This window comes from Mangifera indica, chromosome 10 (assembly GCF_011075055.1).
Source record: "Mangifera indica cultivar Alphonso chromosome 10, CATAS_Mindica_2.1, whole genome shotgun sequence".
NCBI classification, from domain to species: Eukaryota; Viridiplantae; Streptophyta; class Magnoliopsida; order Sapindales; family Anacardiaceae; genus Mangifera; species Mangifera indica.
The window spans coordinates 3394648-3415972 of NC_058146.1; the positions used below are offsets into that span (position 1 = coordinate 3394648).

Below are 21325 nucleotides of genomic sequence, written 5' to 3' on the forward strand. Positions count from 1 at the left end.
TAATGATTTTTTAAATTGGTCTTCATGAACATATACTATATTTACCTAAAGAAAACTTTGTAATTATTGTTTGATAATAATAATAATTTTATGTGCATTTACTTCTAAATATTGAATAAAATATTTAAATAATATAAAATAATATAATTAAATATTAATTTATTTTTAATTCAAATTTATTTAATTATTAGATGAATATCATTTAAAAATTTAATTAATCAAAATATACGTGAGTAGGATTAAATTTAAACCGAATCAAGCTTAAACTTATTGAAACTTGAGCTTGTCAAGCTCGATTCAAAGGTATTTGAGCTTAACTCGTTCGAAAAGAGTTGAGCTCGAATTCAAACTTAAATTGAGTTTTGAGCTTGATTTAATATTAAAATAATATCGTTTTAATGTATATTGATCAAAATAACATTATTTAAATCGATTTATATTAAATTTTTTTAAATTTATGAGTTTGATGAATCAAACACTTTTAAACTCTAATTGAAGTTCGTGTTTAAATTCACTTAAACTAAATTTATTTCAGACTTAATTGACTCAAATTCAAACTTGAACTTATGAAAGTTGTTAGGGAGCAACTAGGGCTAGACTCGAACTGAACTCGTTCGAGCTCGAGGTTGGCTCGAATGAGCCCTGAACTAGCCAACCCTAGCCGAACTTGAGTTACTCACCAGATTTTTCCATTAAAAATTTTGATACAAAACAACATCGTTTTGATAAATATGTTTTAAAACGAGTCGTTTTAATAACGAAAAATGAGTCGAACTGATTCAAATCGAGTTCAAACTTAGCTTCTACAAGCTCAACGAACTTGAGCTCGAATTCAAGCTTAGCTATATGTGAACTGAGTTAAGTTTGAGCTTGACTCAGTTTGAATCCAGCTCTAGGAGCAACCCCTAAGCACGGTTTTATTGTTTGTTTTATGCCAACCAAAACATCCATATCCAAGTAATAAAATAAAATTGTCAGAAAGGTATTACAAAGACATTACACCCAAATCCATGTCAAATCCACGTCAACAAGAAGGAAAAACAGAGAACTGGAAAACTAGAACCAGAAACACAGAACACAGAAACAAGAACGTAAAGCCGACAAAACAAGAATCGAAGAAACGTACAAAAAGAAGCAAACTTTTTGTTAAATTACTTGTCAAAATTAATATTGATATCAAAATCTGACTACAGATATCACATTTAGCTGCAGCTTAAATTGGATTATGTTACCATAGATAAACAAATTATCCGCTACAAGGTATGGCCTGAGGTTTTTTTTTTTTTAAATTTTTTTACTTGCATTATTGGTATATTTATGTTCGAATCTCTTGAATCTGAAATGAGGTCTGTTTACTTGGTTTGTTTTTTTTTTATTATTCATTGTGTTGTTTAATAATGATGTGAGATTTATTTTTTTTTTTCCCTCTTTGTTGAGGATGTGTTTGTTTTGATAGTTAAACACAATTAGTTGAAAATTTTGAAATGAGGAAAATGAATATTATGTTTTGGTTTTTGGAAGGTGAAAAATGGTTCTTCAATTTGTTCTCTGAATGATATTTGAGATCGGAATATTGAGGTTTTTGGATCATTGAATGATGAAAATACGTTTTTGCTAGTTAAATTTGGGGTAAAGAAACGTTGAATCTGGGTTATGCCCTTATGAATATATCGGTTTAGATTTAAAGAAGAAGAAGTAATTTGTTTGCTATTGGTGTTAATAATTTGTAAAATCAAGTAAAGTTTGCTTAATGTAAAATGCCGAAAATGGAAAAAATTTGTCACTTTCTTCATAGAAAGTAGAATTATTATTTCTTTATTATGAGCCAAATCTGTACTGAAAATTTGTGTAATGTTTGTTTCTGCTCTTATCTGTTTGTCATGTTGAAGTGCTATTTTGTGCCAAGCGGTGGTTTTGTGGAAGTCTTTCTACTCTCAAATTAGCCATATGTTTTAACTGGTCCTCGAGGATTTGCAAAAAGTAACACTTGTTATCTTTCATCGTGTCTTTGCAGAAGGGAATGGTCTTTCAGTATGGAGCAAATGGAGGTGAAAGCTGGAAATTCCCATTTAAATGAGAAGCAACCTATGAATTGTTCCACATCTTCTAAGGAAGTTAAGCCTGCGGAAAAAGTTGTGACCACCTCTGTATTTGTAAATCATGGTAAGTCTTGTGCTTGAGTCTTTTCATACTTCCAGTAATTCCATGAAAAAGAAACACTAATTGAGGTTCAGAGTGCTGAAATTTGTCTAGCTACTATGCGTGTCAGCAAAGTCAGTTGGGCTAATATACTATTCTATGATGACAATTTTTGTCACAAAGTTTGAGAGAAAAGTTTAGAAAGGAAAACTGAAAAAAATGATAAGGATCAATGAAATTGGTGGATTGACTCATCTTGAGTTAATATGGAGTATGTTGATTCTATGCTGAAAGGCAGTTCATTGAGACCCTATGTTGTTTCTTAATGCACTGCTGGTGCCCCACCACTGACACTGAATCCAGTAGTGTTGTCCTTACTGTGATTTGTTTTGATTCAGATCAACTCTATGATGGCTTCGGTGAGACACGATTTAGGTTGGTGTCATAATAACAAAAAAGACAATTGAGTAATTGTGCCCTCAAGTCCTGATTTAACCCCTCTGTAAATTTTGTCTATGGACGTTATTTGTGTTCTTATCTCAGTAGAATGTACATGACTCTGCATCAAAAAGAATATACTGAAGTGTTGTAGGGTCCTGTAGGACAACTAGCGCAAACTAATCTGACTAAATGTATTGTATATTCCCACCGTGGTGACTATAATTATGAAGACATGAGCTTTTAGATCGATGTTACCTGAGTGATTGACACACTCAGCTCAGATGTGTATGCATCTGCATTTTACCATCTTTCTGAGAATTCTTGAATAAAAAAATCTTCTTTGGTCCTAGGCTTTTACTAAAAGGGAAACATTAAGGATATCTATAAATTTTTACAGAACCATATATGTATAGCTGTTCTTTTAGGCTTAGTGATCCAGTACATTTTTTGGCTTGTAGTTTTCTTCATTGATATGTAGTTGATGTTTAGAACTGTAGTTCTCTGAGTTTAACCTTGTTGAATTTTTTAAGCAGCTGAAATTGCTTGGCATCAGAGTAGAAGAAAGTGGATAGGGGATCAGTCTCAACAACAACCAAAAATGGCCAAGGATCCAATTATAAGGTGTAATTATGGATATTCTTTTATACCATTTGCATGCTTGGATGCTGTTGTTATGAGTAGCCGGGGTTGCTGTGGCACCCAAGTAATATTTGTGAATCGAATCTTTCTTGTTATCATAATTCTTCTAGCATGAATAGATAAAGGGAATGAGAAGTGTGCTTAAAATTGATTAGAATTTGGGGTGCTTTTACGTTTTGCCCTCAATCAAGTGCTGCATGATTCCCATTGACACTTACAGGAATTGTTTCGAACTTAACATAATACTAAGTTTTACTTTTAGTACATGTTTAATATGAATAAATACTGATCCAGCAACTTGAGAAATAATCTCAACATGAAAAAGATGTTACTGAAACCTTTTCTGTTTTTTTGGTCTCTTTCCCTCTTTTTCATTTGGCTGCTACATGAAAACAACACTGCTGTAAATTGTATTTGCAGCTGGACGACGACATATGACGAGCTTCTCGGTAATAATCGGCCTTTTCCCGAGCCGATCCCCTTACCTGTAAGCTTATTTTCCTGAAGCTCACTCACCTTAATTTCTTTTTATTGCTTACATTTTAAAGTCCAATGACAAGAAGTTGAAAATAAGAATATTTATGCAGATTTTTAAAAAGTGTTATGGAGATGCCCAAAAGAAACAAAAAGTTGATAAAACTCGGCTCTTACGTTTAGCAGAATTCCCTAACTTGATTTGCAGTAGTAGCTTTGGCTAACTTCTGATTATGTTAATCTCATAAATGGTGGATTTTGCAGGAAATGGTTGACTTCTTGGTTGATATTTGGCAGGATCCAGGGCTGTTTGATTAGGTAATGATAACAACAATCTGATGAAGAATGATAGGAGACTAGCCAACTTTTGTGATGCACTACACACTGCACCATATTTTGTAGCTGATTCTTCATTTCCCCCCCTTAGAATTGTATCACATTATTGTGCTAGCGATTAGTGAAGACTTTTTATTTTTGTTTTGCAATTTTCCTGTTTGGGTAATTGAATTCTAATAGAGTAATTGTTGTTTTAAGTTGATTCTAATTTATGGGATTATCTAACATTATTATATTATCTAAGGGCATTTGGTTTGGCTTAATATTTGGTTATTTCGGTAATTTATTTTTTATTATTGTTATTTTGTAATAAGAGATTTCATTAAGTTTTTATTACCAAAGTGATTTAACAAAATTAATCTAATTATCACTTCTATTTTAAGTATTAAAAAATTAATAAACTAATTTTAATTTTGTTATAATATTATCTTAATTAAATAAAATGTGAATTATATAATCACTTAAGTATTCTTTTATTAGGATTATTTATACAAAATAATTATTATTGTTATACAAAATAAGTAATCTTAATGATTTTCATCTTATTAATTTATTATTTAGAAACCACTTTGAATTAATTATACATTATTATTATTATTATTATTTTTTATATATCAATCTACGACAACGGGGTCAATTCTAAGTCAACAAAAACTACCCATAACATTTGAACGCGGCTAACTGTGTTGAAACGACAGCGTTCTTTCCAGCAAACGACCTTTTTCTATCAGGTTTCCAGCAGAACGAACGCGGAAATAGAGGAAATAACAAAGCTTTGATCCTACGCAAATCATTCTCTTCCTCGAAGTCTACTGTTGTTGTGATACGGATAGGAATCATCGGTTTTGAGATTATGGATAAAGTGAAGAGTATGTTAAAACCTAAGCCAAATCCACAGCAGCAATTGAGAGATTGGCAGAGAAAGCTCCGCCAAGAATGCCGCAACATTGAACGGCAGATCAGAGGCAAGTCTTGTTTTAGTTAATATGCTTTTAAATCTAATTTTTGAATTTTTGTGATATGCAATAGTTTGTTTTATTGTCGATGTTGTGGTTTAGATGTCCAGAGAGAAGAGAAAAATGTACAGAAATCGATTAAAGAAGCTGCTAAGAGAAATGACATGGGCTCTGCCAAGGTATAATTATCTAATTTTGTGCTTTTTTGCATATATTTTCGATGGAAATGTCATTGATTTGATTGAAATTTTCGACATTTTATGTACGCTTTAACTCAAAGAAAATGCAGGTAATTGTAGTGTTTTTATACTTAACCTTATACACTTATGTTCATGTATTGTAAGTCTTACATATTAGAGATTTTAAATTTTGAATTTTATGTTTTGTTTATTTTTTTGTTGTTCTGTTGTTAATTTTGTTATTATAGAGAATTGAAAAAAAAAAAAAACCTCGATAAAATGTTGGTGTAATTGGGGAGTAAGGTAATGGGAGTGTGCAACTAGGATGTTAATGATTTCATATGGATGTGACTCAGTTGAGCCTTGTTTGAGTCTGTGAATTGCCTTGATATCTTTTCAAGATCTTTATTGGTGGAGAAGTTAGGATTAGGAACAGGGTGGCTAGAGGTTACAGAATAGTGAGAACCACAGGTCAAAAACAAAGAAAATGCAGATGTTAACAGTAAGAATGGAATCAAATTTTAGTTGAAAGAAATTATGAAGTCTAACTTACAGTTAGAATTTCTTGCATGTACGCTAGTGTCAGTTTGAAAGCATTCACTGGTATCTTTTGTTTTTTCAGCCAAATAGGCAGTTCTGATGTGTGCTTAGTACATATCTTTTGATAGGCACCTTTATTGTTATTTCATCTCTTATATGTTTCAACATTTCATACTGTCTACCATATCTCAGGCACTTGCTAAGGAAATTTTAATGTCAAGAAAAGCTGTGAACCGTCTTTATGAGAATAAGGCTCAACTGAATTCAATATCAATGCATCTTGGCGAAAGTGTTGGTATGATTTTTCAAATCTTAACATTTTCTTGTTTGCTACTTTGCACATATGTATTTCATGCCATATATCTGGAATTAAACTGCTGTGTATTAATCTAGTTAACCGATTTCTAAGAACCTATAATGTTATTGCAATGGTTAGATTCCTTTTCTTGTTATCTTCTTGAAGAGATGAGCTCTTCCTGTTTGACTTGATGGCGTAAACTGTTGGAACTAGTATCTAATTGAAAAATCATACTATTTTCTTTGTGCTCTCTTTTACATTCTCTTCCTGTACCTCTGCACGACTTCTCAATAATGTTTTATCATGTGTTGGGCTGGGAACAGCAATTGCCCGTACTGTGGGTCATCTACAGAAGAGTGCGGAGGTCATGAAACTTGTCAATAACCTTATGAAAGCTCCAGAAGTGGCTGCCACAATGCGGGAATTTAGCAAAGAAATGGTTAAGGTAACTTATTTTCTGATTGCTAGCAAGTTATTAATTCAAAGCTCTTTATTGCTTGGGTAATAATTATCAAAACCCTCATTATTTTGTATGATTCTTAATTTTCACGTTAGCAGTGTTACTGATCTATTCCTAGTTCTGTCTTTATGGATTCAGTATATTAGTTATTGAACTGAGAAATATCACCAATGTAAACTTTGTCACTGAAATTACTTTCGGTGTACTCGAGTTTTTAATGAGCAACTTTGGTGTTGTTTCTGTAAATAAACTCAGGGTTTATTAACTGCTTAAAAGTTTGATCATAGTCAAGTTCTTGCCTTAAATTAAATTGTCTTTCATGGGCAGACCATCTAGCTTGTATTCTCATCGAAGTGTGAAAAAATTAATAATATAATAAGTAAGCATATCTTTGCATTTAGTGTTAATTTAAATTGAGCCCTTGATCTTTTTGGCAATGACAGAACCTATGGTTCTTTTTCCAGTTGTTGCTGTTGTCACAGATTGTTGATTTCCTTACATATACGTTATTTTCCTTATTCTTTTATAAGGAAAATAGTAGTTCTTCTCTTGAATATCAGTTGAAAAATAAGATGTCTTAAGAAGCTCCTTATAAATGTGGATTGTAGGCTGGGGTTATTGAAGAAATAGTGAATGACTCTCTTGACACAGCATTGGATTCGGATGACATAGAAGAGGAAATTGAAGAAGAAGTTGATAAGGTCCTGACAGAAATAGCCGGTGAGACAGCTGCACAGCTTCCAGAAGCTGTCAGGAAGGAGAGAGTGAGGATGCCTGCCCAGCAAGCAAGCACCTCGCATGAAGTATGCATAACTTAACCCAGTTTCTGGTTCTCTTTACCTGGTATAATCAGGAAGCCTAAAACTATGTTCTACTGTTATTTTGCAGGAAGAAGCAATTGCAGAGGGTGCAGATGATGAGGAATTAGAAGAACTAAGGGCAAGGCTTGATAAAGTGAGGTCATAGTTTCATACATTTTTCTGAACTGGTTGTCTCCTCTGTAATAAGGAAAATTGAGTTTTGCATTGACGTGGGTTCGAGCCCATTCTTTTTGAGATTGTAAGTCTTCTAATTCGGGATACCTTGATTTGAACAAAAAGATATAACGTCTTATAAGCGAATGTGTATAATATTAAGATCTGTTGCTTTTGGTTATGCAATAAAACTATGTATGCTAATTGATATGTAGTCAAACTGAGTATTCTAAAGTACAATCATACATAGAGGATAACGGATAATCACCAATTGACTCTTTAAATTAAAGTTTACAATGGATTGAAGACTTGGATACTAGGATAAGTGATTAGACAATATCAAATTAATAATTTATAAATAGAAGGTTGTTTTGCGGTTCTCAAAGAGTCTTAATTAGATCTCATATAGTAATATCTTTAAAAAAATTATTCAACAAAGATGTGAATTTCTACATAAATAATAATATTGTCAATATAGATATAATTTTATTTATTAAAATTCAAAATAATGGGTGAGGACTTTATGACTTTAAGATAAACGGAGGATTCGATTTTTTTTTTTTCCTTTTAAAAACTTGTTTATAAAGAGGAAGTAGAGAGAGGAGAAGTGACAGGTAAAAACATAGACAAAATACTTATTATTGTATAATTTTTACATTATATAAAAATTAGTAAAAGTATCATAAATGTGAATATTCTGATTATTTGATCAAACAATGTAAAAACCTAGTGTCACATATTTCTTTAATTTGTTTCAATTTATCTTCATGTTTATTTGTATGCACTTTGTAATAGACTTATTTTAGTTTTCTTATAATCATTGTTATCGTAATTTATCCTTTATACACATAAGTTGATAACAAGAAAATACATCAATAATTTGAAACTATAAGTTCGAACATACATGCATTTCATTCTTTTACAATTCAGCAATGGTTTTTAGGCTCTAGTGAATAATATTTGAACAAAATTACTTAAATACCCTTTAATCATTAAAACTAACAATTGAGTAAATTTATTTTAATAGACAGGTAAAAAATTAGTTTTTTCATACTTAAAAGATGGAAATTGTCATCTCATCAAACCATGGGTGGGACAAGTTAATTCACCAAAAAAAAAAAAAAATTGAGCAACAAAACTAATCATAGATATTACATTTCCAAGAACACCCTCCAGCCACAACACAGCCTCCCCTCCCGCTGCAACAACTAACATTCTCTTAATTTTGCTACGAGTCTACGATTGACGAATTGCCACGTGTCCCATCTCTGCTTCGTCTCTGATCTTCAACTCCCCCCTGATGAAAGCTCCTGTCTCCAACATTCTCGTCGCAAATTCTCGACAAAATGGATATCAAACAAGTTCTTCTCTTGTCGCTACTCTTATCTCATCTCTTCATCTCGTCTTCGGCGTTTCTGTTGAATGACCCTTGGTTGAGCGGCTCCAGCTTCCCCTCCGTGGATGCCGAGAAGATGATCAGGGAACTCAACTTGTTTCCTAAGGACGATGTTAATATAGAGGATGACCGCCGTGACTCGACGGCTTTTTTGGCTGAATCGGAGAAGAAGATCGTTGAGAAGCGGTTTAAGTTTCCGAACCTTGCTAGTGGAGCCTCTGTTGATGACTTGGGTCACCATGCTGGCTATTACAAGATTTCCCATTCACATGCCGCTAAGTAATTTTCTAATTGTTAATTCTGCTTTTGGTGTTTTCTTTTTTTTTTTTTTCAAATTTGAGGAATTTAGAAGATTAGTGCGGCGTAAATAAACCCTAGAGTTAAGATTGTTTAAGCATGAGTTCGATAATTGATTTATTTTTAAGGTTTGATGGTAAATAATTGGTAGTTGAAAAATGTCAATTGAGAGGCAATATTTAGCCATATTAATGTAAATTTATTTACACTTTAATTCAACCGAGAAATGTGTCTTTTCTATAATTTTTTTTGGTGTAGCTATTGTGAGCAATTGTTGGGTTTATTTCTGTCTGTAGAACGTATTAGAGTTAGTTTAAAATTATTTTTAGTTCTATCTCAATTTGGAGGGATTTTTTTTTTTGGTTTTAGGAGTATAATCAGAAACATTGAGTTAATTTGTTTAAATTTGAAATTTGAAGGTTGAAGTGTTCGTTAAGGATTAGTCTGTGATTTTTGGGTTACAGAGAATTTGAGAGTTAGAATTGAGATTTTAATTTAATTTTTTTGTTTGAGTTACACACTGAACTGTTGCGGTTGTCTTGTAGGATGTTTTACTTCTTTTTTGAATCACGCAACAGCAAACAGGACCCTGTTGTCATCTGGTTGACAGGAGGGCCAGGGTGTAGTAGTGAATTGGCTATATTTTATGAAAATGGTCCTTTCAGTATTGCAAAAAACATGTCTCTTGTGTGGAATGAATATGGTTGGGATCAGGTACTTTATACCCTTTTTCTTTTGATTTATTGTGTTAGAGTTATGCTACGAAGACACCTGGGTGTCTTCTTTATGATAGAACTAACTTATTCTGTGGTGATTTTACAGGCATCAAATCTTCTGTATGTTGACCAACCTATCGGAACTGGGTTCAGTTACACTTCAGATAGACGTGACATTCGTCACAATGAAGATGGAGTTAGTAATGACCTCTATGACTTCTTACAGGTTGGTCCTAAACCATAATTTATAAGAGTTCATGTCATTTCGAATTTAGTGGGACAGATATTGGAATACAGAAGTTTATTATATGCTTAAGATTTATATGTGTATAATATTTGTATGACTTGGCTCTTCCATTTTATTAGGCCTTCTTTGAGGAGCATCCTCAGCTTGCAAAGAATGACTTCTATATAACTGGAGAATCATATGCTGGGCACTACATTCCCGCCTTTGCTTCTCGTGTCCACCGAGGAAACAAAGCTAAGGAAGGAATTCATATAAATCTGAAGGTATTCAATTAGTACCCCCAATAAGTTGTTAGTAATCAATTTATTTTGTTATATTACTCAACACAAAATGGTTGAACAGGGATTTGCCATTGGTAATGGGCTGACCGATCCTGGTATGCAATATAAAGCTTACCCAGATTATGCATTGGAAATGGGAATCATTAAAAAAAGTCAGTATGATCGTATCACCAAGATTATCCCAGTGTGTGAAGTGGCCATAAAGCTTTGTGGTAATTCACTCTCTGAGACTGTTTCATCGTTGTCTCACCATTTCACTTGATTCTCATGCTACTTGTAGCTGTTTATGGTTGCATTTTGCTAATTGAATTCGACATTTTCTTTTAATATTTATTTTTACATATTTATCTGTGTTAGGTTCTATTTTGTCGACAGATAGTACTGCCTCTGTGGTTATTCCTGTTTTTTTTCTTGTTTCAGGCACTGACGGTACCCTTTCATGCCTGGCTTCATATTTTGTTTGCAATGCCATATTCAGTAGCATCATGGCACTTGCTGGTGATACAAACGTATGATTGTTCATAAAAAATTAAAGCTTTTTTCCCCTCATCATATGCATCATTTGAAAGATAGGCCATGATTACAGCTGTTTGGTTTTATTTCAATAAGATTGTTTTGCTGCCAAAATTATATTAGTTTTTAGAAAGTCCAACAGTTCTAGAGAAGTGGTATAATTGTCATAGAGGAAAGACTGTAACAGTGAGGTCTTTGGTTATCAACAACCTGCAGATATGATTGTTAATCTTGTTATTTATTACCGATTTTTCTCCTCCTATTATGTTCTAGAGTAACATACAGCTCATGAGAATAGTGTGTGTTAGAGAAAACAACAGAAAGATCTTATGTTTTTACAGGCATTTGTATGTTCACTCTGCAGTACTATGACATTCGAAAGAAGTGTGAGGGGAGCCTTTGCTATGACTTCTCAAACATGGAGAAATTCCTAAACCAGAAGTCTGTCAGGGATGCTATTGGTGTTGGGGACTTGAAATTCGTGTCATGTAGCCCAACAGTTTATCAGGCTATGCTTGTGGACTCGATGAGGAATCTTGAAGTTGGAATTCCAGAACTTCTTGAGGATGGAGTCAAATTGCTTGTATATGCTGGAGAATATGATCTCATTTGCAATTGGCTTGGTAAGCTTCTAAGCTCAATTATGAAGTGAATATCTCATGAATCTGATGATCTTGTGTCTAGAAGAAATTACATTTACCGTTTTACTCTTGCTGGTTTTTACCTGGGTGAGTAGGTAATTCAAGATGGGTTCGTGCCATGGAATGGTCTGGTAAAAAAGACTTTGTAGAATCTCCTGAAGTTTCCTTTATAGTTGATGAGTCAGAAGCTGGAGTTCTGAGGACTTATGGGCCGCTCAGCTTCCTCAAGGTTAGTCTTTCTCTCTCATGTGCATGCGTATGTGCGAGGAGGTGTGCACCAGTACTTGATAATTGACGCTTATGTGGTTGCATGTTATATCTACCAACAGGTCCATGATGCCGGTCACATGGTTCCTATGGATCAGCCTAAGGCTTCATTAGAGATGCTGAGGAGATGGATCCAAGGAACAATGCTTGTAGCTGCAGCCCGTTCAGAACAATTGGTGGCTGTGATGTGATTTCCTCTAATCCTTTCTCTTATTCTATCTTGCTTTCACATACAATTAGGTCACAAACTTGAATCAATCTTGAGTATTAATAATGATTAGATCATCATGTAATTAAATAATTTTGAATTACATAGTGATACATCATGTGTATAGTTAAATATATACTTATTGCTTGTATGCATAATATTATGTATATATGTATGTATGTATGTATGTGTATATGTGTGTATTTATGTTTGTGCCTTTTTATTACTCTCACCTCTGAGAGGTTTTCATTTTCGACTTGATTTTCCAACTTATTATTCTGTTAGGATCAAAGTTCAATTGTTTTAATTTGAAATTGACAAGCTTGTAATTAGTTTGCAATTTGATGATCCCTTACATTTATATAAAATATATTTGTAATAACTCATCCAAATGGTATCCTTATTTTTTTAAATTTTTTTCCGGATAAATTTTCAGATGGGATGAAAATTTTGGAAAACTGTTTGAGATGTTTTGCAATTTTGATCTGATAAACTCTATTTGTTTAACTTAAGAGTAATATTATTTGCGTAAATAATATGTAAAATTTTGTGTATAAATAATAATATATTATAATATGATTAGATAATTTTAAATTAAAAATAAAATAATATTTAAGTATATGGTGATATATTATTGTTTACCTGTAAAATTATACATATTATTTTAATTTTATAGTAAATGATCATAACTCATAACCATCCATTTAAAATACTCATAAAGAAAGAAAGCAGATTTACTCAAATTAATTATAATTTGTTTGATAAAGTTTATGTGAATATTATAATGATTATTTTAGTAATAGTAAAATTACCCTTTTTTTTTAAATTATTAGAATAAATGAATTTTTTATATCTCTGATCTATAAACCAAAGTATCAGGGATAGACTATTCTTCAGTGATAATTATATTCTTTATACTCATAATCGCAAGCTCTACTAAAGACACAATAATTATTATATTCATCCAAGTTATATTAAAATGGTAAATTTTTATTTTTAAAGTCAAAAAATAATTTTTTTTTACCTTTAATCAAAAATAAAAAATTAGTTTAAAATGGTAAAAAAAGTTTTTTTTGTTATTTTAATATATTTTTAATAGTTTAAAAAATTATAATTATATTAAAAGATAATAAAATATAATAAATTAAATGTGGATATGTTATATTAAAATTAAAAACTACCAGGATTATTAAAAAAGTGTTTATGTCATATAAAAATTGAAAACTATAGGGATTATAAATATATTTTTAAAATATATTAAAAAATACGATAATTTTCGAAATGAGGAAAAGGAGATGCCCATTTGCTTTTAGTAGGTTTTGAAAAATGATATTTATATCCTTATTTATAATATTACAATATTTAAATAAAATAATATAAATATTTTTTAATTATTAATTTTAATAAATTGATGAAAATTTGACTCTTTTTAATTTAAAAGGTAAAACTAAGTCGTTTCAATAAATCTTCGGTGGAATGTCCTTTCAATTAATAACCCTTTGTCGCTAGAACCGTAAGGAATAAATTAACCGAGATAAAGCACAAGGTACATGCTTTTGGATATGGATAAGGAGCACCCAGACAGATCCCGGTAACGAAGAAGTTAAAGCTAAGGTAAAGAGAAAGGCACCCGGAAAACTTATTTATAATATTACAATATTTAAATAAAATAATATAAATATTTTTTAATTATTAATTTTAATAAATTGATGAAAATTTGACTCTTTTTAATTTAAAAGGTAAAACTAAGTCGTTTCAATAAATCTTCGGTGGAATGTCCTTTCAATTAATAACCCTTTGTCGCTAGAACCGTAAGGAATAAATTAACCGAGATAAAGCACAAGGTACATGCTTTTGGATATGGATAAGGAGCACCCAGACAGATCCCGGTAACGAAGAAGTTAAAGCTAAGGTAAAGAGAAAGGCACCCGGAAAATTTATTCTTTCTTCTAGGTTTTCTTTTTTTAAGTGATTTTGATTCTACCTTCTATTCTGTACTGTATTTTTTAATGTTTGGTGTGTTTACAATTTGAGTAAATTTTTGAAAATTAATGATTTTGAGAGATGTGTTTTGTTTTTTACGTGATTTTATTATGTGGGTATTGGATTTTGCCTGACCTTTCTCTGTTGGAGAATCTTTGTTCAAAGAAACGTTTGTTGTGAAGAGGGCTGTGTTGAATTCTGTTGAATTAGCTGAAGGTTGTAGCGATTATGGTGTTTGGTTGGTTCAATAATAGTTTATGTACAAATAAGATGTTTCCAGATTTTGATAGGGATTGAAGAACTGTTTGTCAGATTATGAAATCAAATCGAGATGCTTGATGTGGAAGCTGGGAGGATATTGTTGATTTTATTGGCATTTTCCTATCACCAGCTTTTCTTCTTTTGTCTAGATTTTCTTTAATGTTTATGTGGTTAAGTAATCACAAGATGTGCCTTTTTTCCTTCTTCTGAACTATTGCGAGGCTGCCGGCATGTTATTAAAAGATTTAAGCGTTTAGGGTTTTGCAGATTTCAGGACCTCTTTTTATTTCTATTTTTTTTTGTCCTGTATCTTTAGTTTGTTTTTGGGCTGTCTTGACTCATACCATGTATATATATAACTCTGACAGCTTGTTCACGTTATATTTTTTTTCTCCATGTTTATAAATTTTCTTGAGTTTCTTATAAAAAAAATAGAGAAGTGCGCAATCCCAGATTCTCATCCCAAGCAGTTGGGATTTTTGATGAAGCTGTGGTAACTTGTGTCAAGGATTTTAAATCTGACTCTTTGTTTGCCGTGTAGGTTGAAACTAGTTGCTGCTGAAACTGATATGCATAGATAGGCTTTTGGTTGATATCCTGTCTATCAGTTGCTCCTAGATCTAAAAGATAAATGTAACTATTGTTATGTTAAGCTTTTCAGAAGTTAAATTAGATCTCTATAATTCTCAAACTCAAATGAAAGAAATACCTAAAGTAAATCTTGAGGCTGATGAAGCTATATCTGTTCTACCTATGCATGGCTGAGTTAATGCCCCGTGAGCTATGACATTATTAATTTCCAAGCCTGGAGAAATTCGTAAAGCTATTATCAATCAACCAACTATTATTTTAAGTTTCTTATTAACTCTTCTTCTGTATCTAGTATATAACAACATTTAAGGTGATAACTGAATGCAACTATCTGATGATACTTTATGCAAAAAAGGATATGATTCTATATGGGAGACAATTGTCTTGTCAATTTTTTTCCCCCAATTTTCCAGATTAGTGCTTGAACAGTAGTGTGCTCATACATGATCATTGTATACTATGAGGTTTCAGTTTTTTTAGATTAATGGACTTCCTAACTGTTGTCATGTGCAGGAAAGCCATTTCTAAATTAGGACGATTTAGAGTGAGGTGTTCTGTGTGCAGACAAGATCATATGATTATTACATTTGTAACAACTTGTGATTAATTTTCATTAATTGGTGATGAATCAGAAAACTAATTTACTAATAACTGCATTGAATTTTTTTTTTCATTTTTATGTACCATTTCACCTTCTCTTTCTTCTTCTTTGATATGCATCTTGCTTTGTTTTTTTGGACAAGTCAGTGATGAACTGCCATTCACCTGCAGGAAGATGCATGGATTCTCCACTGTTGATGGCTTTGTGGAGATAACTGAAAACTTGACAGAGATGATCAAATTCATGGCGAATGAGCCCTCTGTAGGGCTTTTCTATATACAGCAGCACACTCAAAATGCAGTACCGAATCTTGTTAATATCAAGAACAATCTTGTGGAGAAGTCTCGTGAAACAAGTTTGCACACTGAAGATTTGGAGGATTCTGTCAGCATGGCAAGTTTAATGAATGGGTGTGGTTTCTCTATAGCTGATGATATGATAAAGGACATCATGAAATCTCTTACAGTTATGTCAACGACACAACCAAAGAGAGGTTTAATCCATAAACGAACTTTCAGTCTTCAGACAGGGAGAACTGGCTCCTGGACCCCCGTTACCTGGGGTCGTGGTTCAGTTCCTGCCAATCCAGATGATGAACTGAAAAGTAGTTATTTTACAAATGCATTCAAGTCAGCAAAACAGAAGGCCAGTAATTTCAAGTGGCGACTACTTGATCCGAAAGTTATCAGCTCAGCACAGGGTGAGAAGCTATTGTCTTATCCTACTTCACCACTATCGGTTGCATCCGCCGGTACAAATTCTTCTCAGGCAGATATAGACTCAGATGAACTGCCTCTTTCAAGTCAGTTTGCAGATGACCTCCATGAAAAAGAAGAAGAAGGAAAGGAGGTAACCGCTGATGATGTCAGCATATCAGCCCAAAAATTATTGTCATTGTCAGAAAATTATGACGACTTCAAAGCAGATAAAGAAGCCAAACTTGAAGAATGGTTGGGAGGGCCTGGCTGTAACTTGGATAATTTTGAGAGAGCAACATAAGGCAGAAAGAATGTTCATTAGATTGTAAATAGTACTGTTTGTTATAAATTCTCCGGGAAATGATCTTATACTGCCTAGTTGTTGTGCCACAGGATGTTTATCAATGGATCACTCATGTGAGTAAAATTATATGTACAAATAATTTGTATAAATTTATCTTTATAAACTGAAGTAATAGAATTTGATTGATTGATTGATTTTAAAATGAAAATAAAAAAAAACAATTATACCTTTGCATCATAAGTTATCATCTTAGTTTATACAAATAAATTTGTATAATTAATTTGTAAATGTAATTTTTCATCAAGCGAGAACTGCATGACCCTATAGAATCTAGAGTTCCACAAGAAAAATCATATCAAAATAGGGTGACATTATGTGAAGGAATGGGCAGCTCCATCGTGCCATTATCGTGTTTAATTTAACATTTGAAGTTTATTTACACAGATTTCTTATCATTAATAATAAAATAAAAATGCAGCAACTGAAGAAAATATTTTGTTGACTGCTGAAAATGAAATTCATAAGCTGCCAGAGAAGATTTTATGAGCTCAAGTCATGCTGTAGCGTTTTTTGGACTTGAGAGCCTTCAGAAAACTTTGACATGCGCCAATTAAACAGTGCTGAGTACAAGATTTCAACACTAGAGCCTTGATAATGTTCGAAGCGAAGCTGCAGCCTTCCAAGACACAATGCTGCATCCTCATAAAAAAGTTTAATAGAAACAGTAATCAGAAGCTTGAAGCCATGCTCGAATCTGATTCACTTATACACATGGAAAAGCCTCCTTGAAAAACTATCCATTTCTCTGTGGACAATCAGTTTAGCAACCAGCTCCAATATTTCTAGGAATCCACAGAGTCATATCAGGCGGCTGAGTGCCATCCTCGGTAATTCGCACACTGTGGAATGACCATGGTGAAGGTCCTGAACAATGTTGGCTTCTTGGTAGAAAAGGATTTGTTTGGGTAGATATTTTATTTTTGGCTTATCAACTCACAGGCTCACATCAGGTGTTTTGTGCTTCTGCAAGTGGAAGGAACCTCTTAAATGGTTTACAATAGGGATCTCTAAAATTTCAGTAGAGTGATTAACAGATGAGCATCAGCTTATGACATTTAGCCACTTCAAGAGGAACTCTCACCTCCTAATAGAAAGAGACTTGGTCCACGGTAGTTTGACCTCTCACACTCTTGACATAGAGAGACAATCTGACAGTTTCTTTAATACGTCACACCTTGCCCTAAAAAGACAGAAGTACTGATTCAATATTCTACTGTAAAATTGGACATAAAGTTTCAATATTGATGTTCAAATATGGGAAACTTGGCCGTTTGAAGAACATGTATCTTTTCACTTCACAGTTCAGCATGCACAAGTTAAGCAAATGCTTTAGGAGAAGTTATTATCGTTCTTTTCAACAAAATATCTAAAACAGGAAGGGTTAAGATGTATAAGAGCAAATTTTAAAAAGCCATCTTTCCATACCTGAACCAGAGGCACTGGCAGGCACTTGATTTGTTATCTTGTGTTCCTCTGAAGCATTTGGATTCACCATCTTAGAATTAGGAAGAGGTATTGGCTTGCTAGGAGATGACACTGACTTCTTCCCGTTGCTCACTGTTTTGGCCTTTCTGAAAATTTTATTTAAAAGAGAAATTTTATAATTAGTAAGATGGTTACTCAAGATCAGATGATACAGACACAATAATACCAAGACCTCAGGTCATACTTGACCACTTTTTGCTTCAAAGTGCCAGTTTTCAGCTTCGAAGTACCTTATTAAGGAAAAAAAAAAAGGTCATTAAAAGTTCTATGAACAGTATGTCACCTATAGAGGGGAAGTAAAAAAAAAATGAAAAGACCTAAGGTTTCTCACCAGATTTTGAAGACAAAGTTGAAGAAGTTTTGCGAATGACCCTCTCAGCTTTTATGGAAGCAATTACTGAGTCAGCAGTAGATCCCAAACCTTTTCTCCCCACCAGCTTCACTCCCAACTTTTCACAGAGGTAGTTCAACCTCATGTCATCACCTCCTCTGACCTCTCTTAGATCAAGCACCTGTTGCCGTGTTAATAAAGTGTAAACATGAAGCTGTTGTTGCTGATTGAAATGTGACTGAAGCTGCTCAAAAAGCACTTCATTTGAATGCTGTTGATCTGGTCTTGATCCTTCATGATTTTTCTTTCGAGGCTCGTTAAATGCCACCCTTAAAATAGTCGCAGACTTTGAATCAGCAGTCTTTTGGCTGAAAATAACAGAAAAACTCCCAAATTCTAAATCAGGTTCCCTGAACAAATCTTCCAGTAAAGAAGCACATGTATGAGAATTCTTTGATGGGTTTCTGCCTACTCTTGTCCTCAAGGCTCGAGCTTTGGCATAGTGAGACATGTTTGCAGCTTCCCTAAGCCCAGTAAGAAAAGCTCCATGCATAGTTGCAGGGTATCTTCTAGTGGTAGCCTCTCCAGCAAAGAAGAGTCGTCCATCCCCCACACTTTCTGCCATTATATCATAATCATCACCAGATGCTCCTACTGCAACGTTAGAATAAGAACCTAAGCTAAAAGGATCACTACCCCATCTTGTACAGACAGTTTGGATAGGCTCTGGAACATTGATTCCTTGTGGTTCATATATACCTGCATAATTATTGAGTACATGCTAAATCATCTGATTGATAAGGAAATTCACAAACACACAGTTTATTTCTGGACATGAGCTATATGAGTGAATGACATGTATTAATTGCGAATGTAAACTCACAAGTTACAAACGTTTCAATTCTTGCATGCAAGTGCATACACATATGCACAGAACCCATGCAAGATGGCAGAAACACAAACACAAACATGCAGGAGCCACAACACAAATTGGCATATGCGAAACAGGGAGATGGACAAATTACCTTTGAGAATTTGAAGAACCTTGGTCACTGCATCAGTAGGTGGCATGCTCTCAAAATTATGAGCAGCCTCTCCTGCAACTAAAGCAAGCAAGAGAGGACCACCAGAAACTGTTGCATAGCTGTAAAATAGAAAAAACTCCCCTCGACTACTTGAATCATCAGTCAGATGTCCAAATGTATCAAGATCCGTTCCCCAAAACACATATGGGAAGAGCATAGCAACCTTATTTAACAATCCATATCCCAACCTCTTAATTGCATCAAGCTTTCTCTGAGGCAACTCTGGTATAAATTTAATTGAACCACTTTTCAAAACCCCAAGGGGAACCGTACACAACACCATATCACCCTCAAGCATCTGACTCCCAGCAATCACCTGAACCCCATCACTACCATATCTAATAGTATTTACAGTTCTCTCATACAAAATTGGGACATTCTCAACCAATGCCTGAACTAACCTCCCATTCCCTCCAGGCAAAAAACAATGATCACCTCCCATATCATATGGATCATCCTGGTCCCAAAATGCCAAAGAAAGCTTAGACAATAAGCCTGCATTAGCATATTCCAAATTCGCCAAGTGCCAATTAAACAAACTCATTGCCTCTGAATTCACGTTATCCCCACTAACCTTCCAAAAGGTCTCTAAAGCAGACCCAAGTGATACATCCATCGAAACATCCCCCATCAACTGCCTCAACCTACTCGCTTTATCCAAAAGCCGATTAAAATCAGCCTCGACCTTCATATCCATCTCCTGATCCACTGGCTTCCCATCCAACCTGTAAAGTGGACACTTATCTCTAACCTTGTGAAGCCAGCAACCTAACTGCTTAGCCAAAATCCCTAAAGGGTTCCCCAATGTCCCAGTCAACACACTCCCTCCTAAATCAGCTGATGCAATCACTCTATTCCCTTCTCCTCCCTCCATCTTCTTTGTATAAACTCGCCCACCTGGCCGCTTCCTCCCCTCTAAAACCGTAACCCTAAACCCTAGCCTTAACAACTGTCGAGCAGCAGCCAGGCCTGCCAGCCCAGCACCAACAATTATAACTCTCAATTTACTACTACTAGGCTCAGCCGGAATCTTCTCCTTAATCTCCGGCGCAATTCCAAAGTTTATATACCCGTAGGAAACCAAATAATTATACGCTGAATCTAGCAGAGAATGACAATGTTTAGGCACTGAATCAACAAATATTTCTTTACTCACCCAACGAGACACATTTTCGCGCCATCTCGATATTATGTGATTACGAATGAGAATGTAATTCACCTGCTCGATCCCACCGACCACGCGGCAGACTCCGAAATCAATCTCCTCCTCGGTTAACGAATCAGCCGGAAATCCAGACGTTAACGCCGTTAAAGCCTCGGAGGTCGACTCCTTGTTGATTACTATAATTTCATCGCCGATATCAGGCGTCTTTTTGGGCAAAGAGTTAGCATTGGCGTTAGTATTGGATTCAGGGACTTGTAATTTGTTTGGAGGTAAGTGAGTGGTGGGGACACTGGGCAAATGAAACGACACCGTGAGAGCACTGCGGTTAGGTTGGGATCTGCCACGGCGTCGTTTTCTGGGGACTGGGAAGGAAAGAAGTTGGTCGGGATAGGCGGGTGGTGGAGTTTGACCCGATGGACCTGGGACTGGAGCTGGTGCAGGTGCTGGAGTCGGGGCTGCGGTAGGGCTAGGGTTGGGCGGTGGTTCGAAGAATTGGAGATGGAGAGGAGGAAATTGAGAAAATTCGTCAAGCGATGGGTTCGATGGCTCCATAACTAGGTCGGTTAAGCCGTCTATGGCACGGTGGCAGTTGCGGTGGCTTAAGGGAGGAGATAGGGAGCTTTTGGTGACTCAGAAAATCTAAATGAAAGTGATTATGTAGCTGGATCTCTGCATTGGTGACAATGACCCAAACTGAGCTATTGGGCTACGTAGGCTCATATGGGTCCCCTGTATTCATTTCTTTTTTTCTTTTTAGTT

General features: G+C 34.3%; 5 protein-coding genes across 13 annotated transcripts; 4 read left to right on the forward strand and 1 right to left on the reverse strand.

Moving 5' to 3' along the window:
- Positions 1 to 977: 977 nt before the first annotated feature.
- LOC123227337 lies at positions 978 to 4292 on the forward strand. Of its 4 annotated transcripts, none has more exons than XM_044652104.1 (5): positions 978 to 1260; positions 2015 to 2163; positions 3111 to 3201; positions 3640 to 3706; positions 3991 to 4292. In XM_044652104.1, exons 2-5 carry the CDS (start codon positions 2034 to 2036, stop codon positions 4009 to 4011), a joined length of 309 nt encoding a protein of 102 aa, XP_044508039.1. In that variant the 5' UTR covers positions 978 to 1260; positions 2015 to 2033; the 3' UTR covers positions 4012 to 4292. The 4 variants fall into 4 exon arrangements, with proteins under 4 accessions (XP_044508039.1, XP_044508040.1, XP_044508037.1 ...); XM_044652105.1 differs by having other exon boundaries at positions 984 to 1260; positions 3114 to 3201; XM_044652102.1 differs by having other exon boundaries at positions 987 to 1260; positions 3958 to 4292.
- A 436-nt stretch (positions 4293 to 4728) lies between these two features.
- LOC123227680 (vacuolar protein sorting-associated protein 24 homolog 1-like) lies at positions 4729 to 7650 on the forward strand. Its single transcript, XM_044652779.1, has 6 exons — positions 4729 to 4994; positions 5088 to 5164; positions 5897 to 5999; positions 6326 to 6447; positions 7071 to 7265; positions 7351 to 7650. Exons 1-6 carry the CDS (start codon positions 4883 to 4885, stop codon positions 7426 to 7428), a joined length of 687 nt encoding a protein of 228 aa, XP_044508714.1. The 5' UTR covers positions 4729 to 4882; the 3' UTR covers positions 7429 to 7650.
- Positions 7651 to 8590: 940 nt separating this feature from the next.
- Positions 8591 to 12169, forward strand: LOC123227679 (serine carboxypeptidase-like). The gene is made up of 9 exons (XM_044652778.1): positions 8591 to 9111; positions 9675 to 9843; positions 9952 to 10071; positions 10212 to 10355; positions 10435 to 10585; positions 10794 to 10882; positions 11251 to 11509; positions 11623 to 11756; positions 11857 to 12169. The coding sequence occupies exons 1-9, from the start codon at positions 8783 to 8785 to the stop codon at positions 11983 to 11985; spliced, it is 1524 nt and encodes a 507-aa protein (XP_044508713.1). The 5' UTR covers positions 8591 to 8782; the 3' UTR covers positions 11986 to 12169.
- A 1328-nt stretch (positions 12170 to 13497) lies between these two features.
- On the forward strand, positions 13498 to 16626 carry LOC123227568. 5 transcript variants are annotated; one of them, XM_044652612.1, is made up of 2 exons: positions 13498 to 13616; positions 15609 to 16626. In XM_044652612.1, the coding sequence occupies exon 2, from the start codon at positions 15613 to 15615 to the stop codon at positions 16435 to 16437; it is 825 nt and encodes a 274-aa protein (XP_044508547.1). In that variant the 5' UTR covers positions 13498 to 13616; positions 15609 to 15612; the 3' UTR covers positions 16438 to 16626. The 5 variants fall into 5 exon arrangements, with proteins under 5 accessions (XP_044508547.1, XP_044508546.1, XP_044508548.1 ...); XM_044652611.1 differs by lacking the exon at positions 13498 to 13616 and adding an exon at positions 13760 to 13914; XM_044652613.1 differs by lacking the exon at positions 13498 to 13616 and adding an exon at positions 13781 to 13914 and having other exon boundaries at positions 15585 to 16626.
- A 190-nt stretch (positions 16627 to 16816) lies between these two features.
- LOC123227567 (protein FLOWERING LOCUS D-like) lies at positions 16817 to 21271 on the reverse strand. 2 transcript variants are annotated; one of them, XR_006504537.1, is made up of 6 exons: positions 19342 to 21271; positions 18317 to 19075; positions 18170 to 18215; positions 17926 to 18071; positions 17582 to 17680; positions 16817 to 17463 (listed from the first exon to the last, which is right to left on the reverse strand). XR_006504537.1 is itself a non-coding variant. In XM_044652609.1 (5 exons), the coding sequence occupies exons 1-5, from the start codon at positions 21116 to 21118 to the stop codon at positions 17661 to 17663; spliced, it is 2748 nt and encodes a 915-aa protein (XP_044508544.1). In that variant the 5' UTR covers positions 21119 to 21271; the 3' UTR covers positions 16817 to 17660. The 2 variants fall into 2 exon arrangements, 1 of the variants encoding a protein (XP_044508544.1); XM_044652609.1 differs by having other exon boundaries at positions 16817 to 17680.
- Positions 21272 to 21325: the final 54 nt, after the last annotated feature.

Bases quoted from the DNA above. Each gene is read 5' to 3' on its own strand.
- LOC123227679 (XM_044652778.1), top strand. From the start codon at position 8,783: ATGGATATCAAACAAGTTCTTCTCTTGTCGCTACTCTTATCTCATCTC. The intron at 9,112-9,674 runs GTAATTTTCTAA...GTTGTCTTGTAG, and splicing joins TCCCATTCACATGCCGCTAA to GATGTTTTACTTCTTTTTTG. The intron at 10,072-10,211 runs GTTGGTCCTAAA...CCATTTTATTAG, and splicing joins ACCTCTATGACTTCTTACAG to GCCTTCTTTGAGGAGCATCC.
- LOC123227680 (XM_044652779.1), top strand. From the start codon at position 4,883: ATGGATAAAGTGAAGAGTATGTTAAAACCTAAGCCAAATCCACAGCAG. The intron at 4,995-5,087 runs GCAAGTCTTGTT...GTTGTGGTTTAG, and splicing joins CATTGAACGGCAGATCAGAG to ATGTCCAGAGAGAAGAGAAA. The intron at 5,165-5,896 runs GTATAATTATCT...ACCATATCTCAG, and splicing joins ATGACATGGGCTCTGCCAAG to GCACTTGCTAAGGAAATTTT.
- LOC123227337 (XM_044652102.1), top strand. From the start codon at position 2,034: ATGGAGCAAATGGAGGTGAAAGCTGGAAATTCCCATTTAAATGAGAAG. The intron at 3,202-3,639 runs GTGTAATTATGG...TTGTATTTGCAG, and splicing joins GCCAAGGATCCAATTATAAG to CTGGACGACGACATATGACG. The intron at 3,707-3,957 runs GTAAGCTTATTT...TGGATTTTGCAG, and splicing joins CCGAGCCGATCCCCTTACCT to GAAATGGTTGACTTCTTGGT.
- LOC123227567 (XM_044652609.1), bottom strand. From the start codon at position 21,118: ATGGAGCCATCGAACCCATCGCTTGACGAATTTTCTCAATTTCCTCCT. The intron at 18,216-18,316 runs GTGAGAAACCTT...TTCCTTAATAAG, and splicing joins AACTTTGTCTTCAAAATCTG to GTACTTCGAAGCTGAAAACT. The intron at 17,681-17,925 runs GTATGGAAAGAT...CTGTCTTTTTAG, and splicing joins TGCCAGTGCCTCTGGTTCAG to GGCAAGGTGTGACGTATTAA.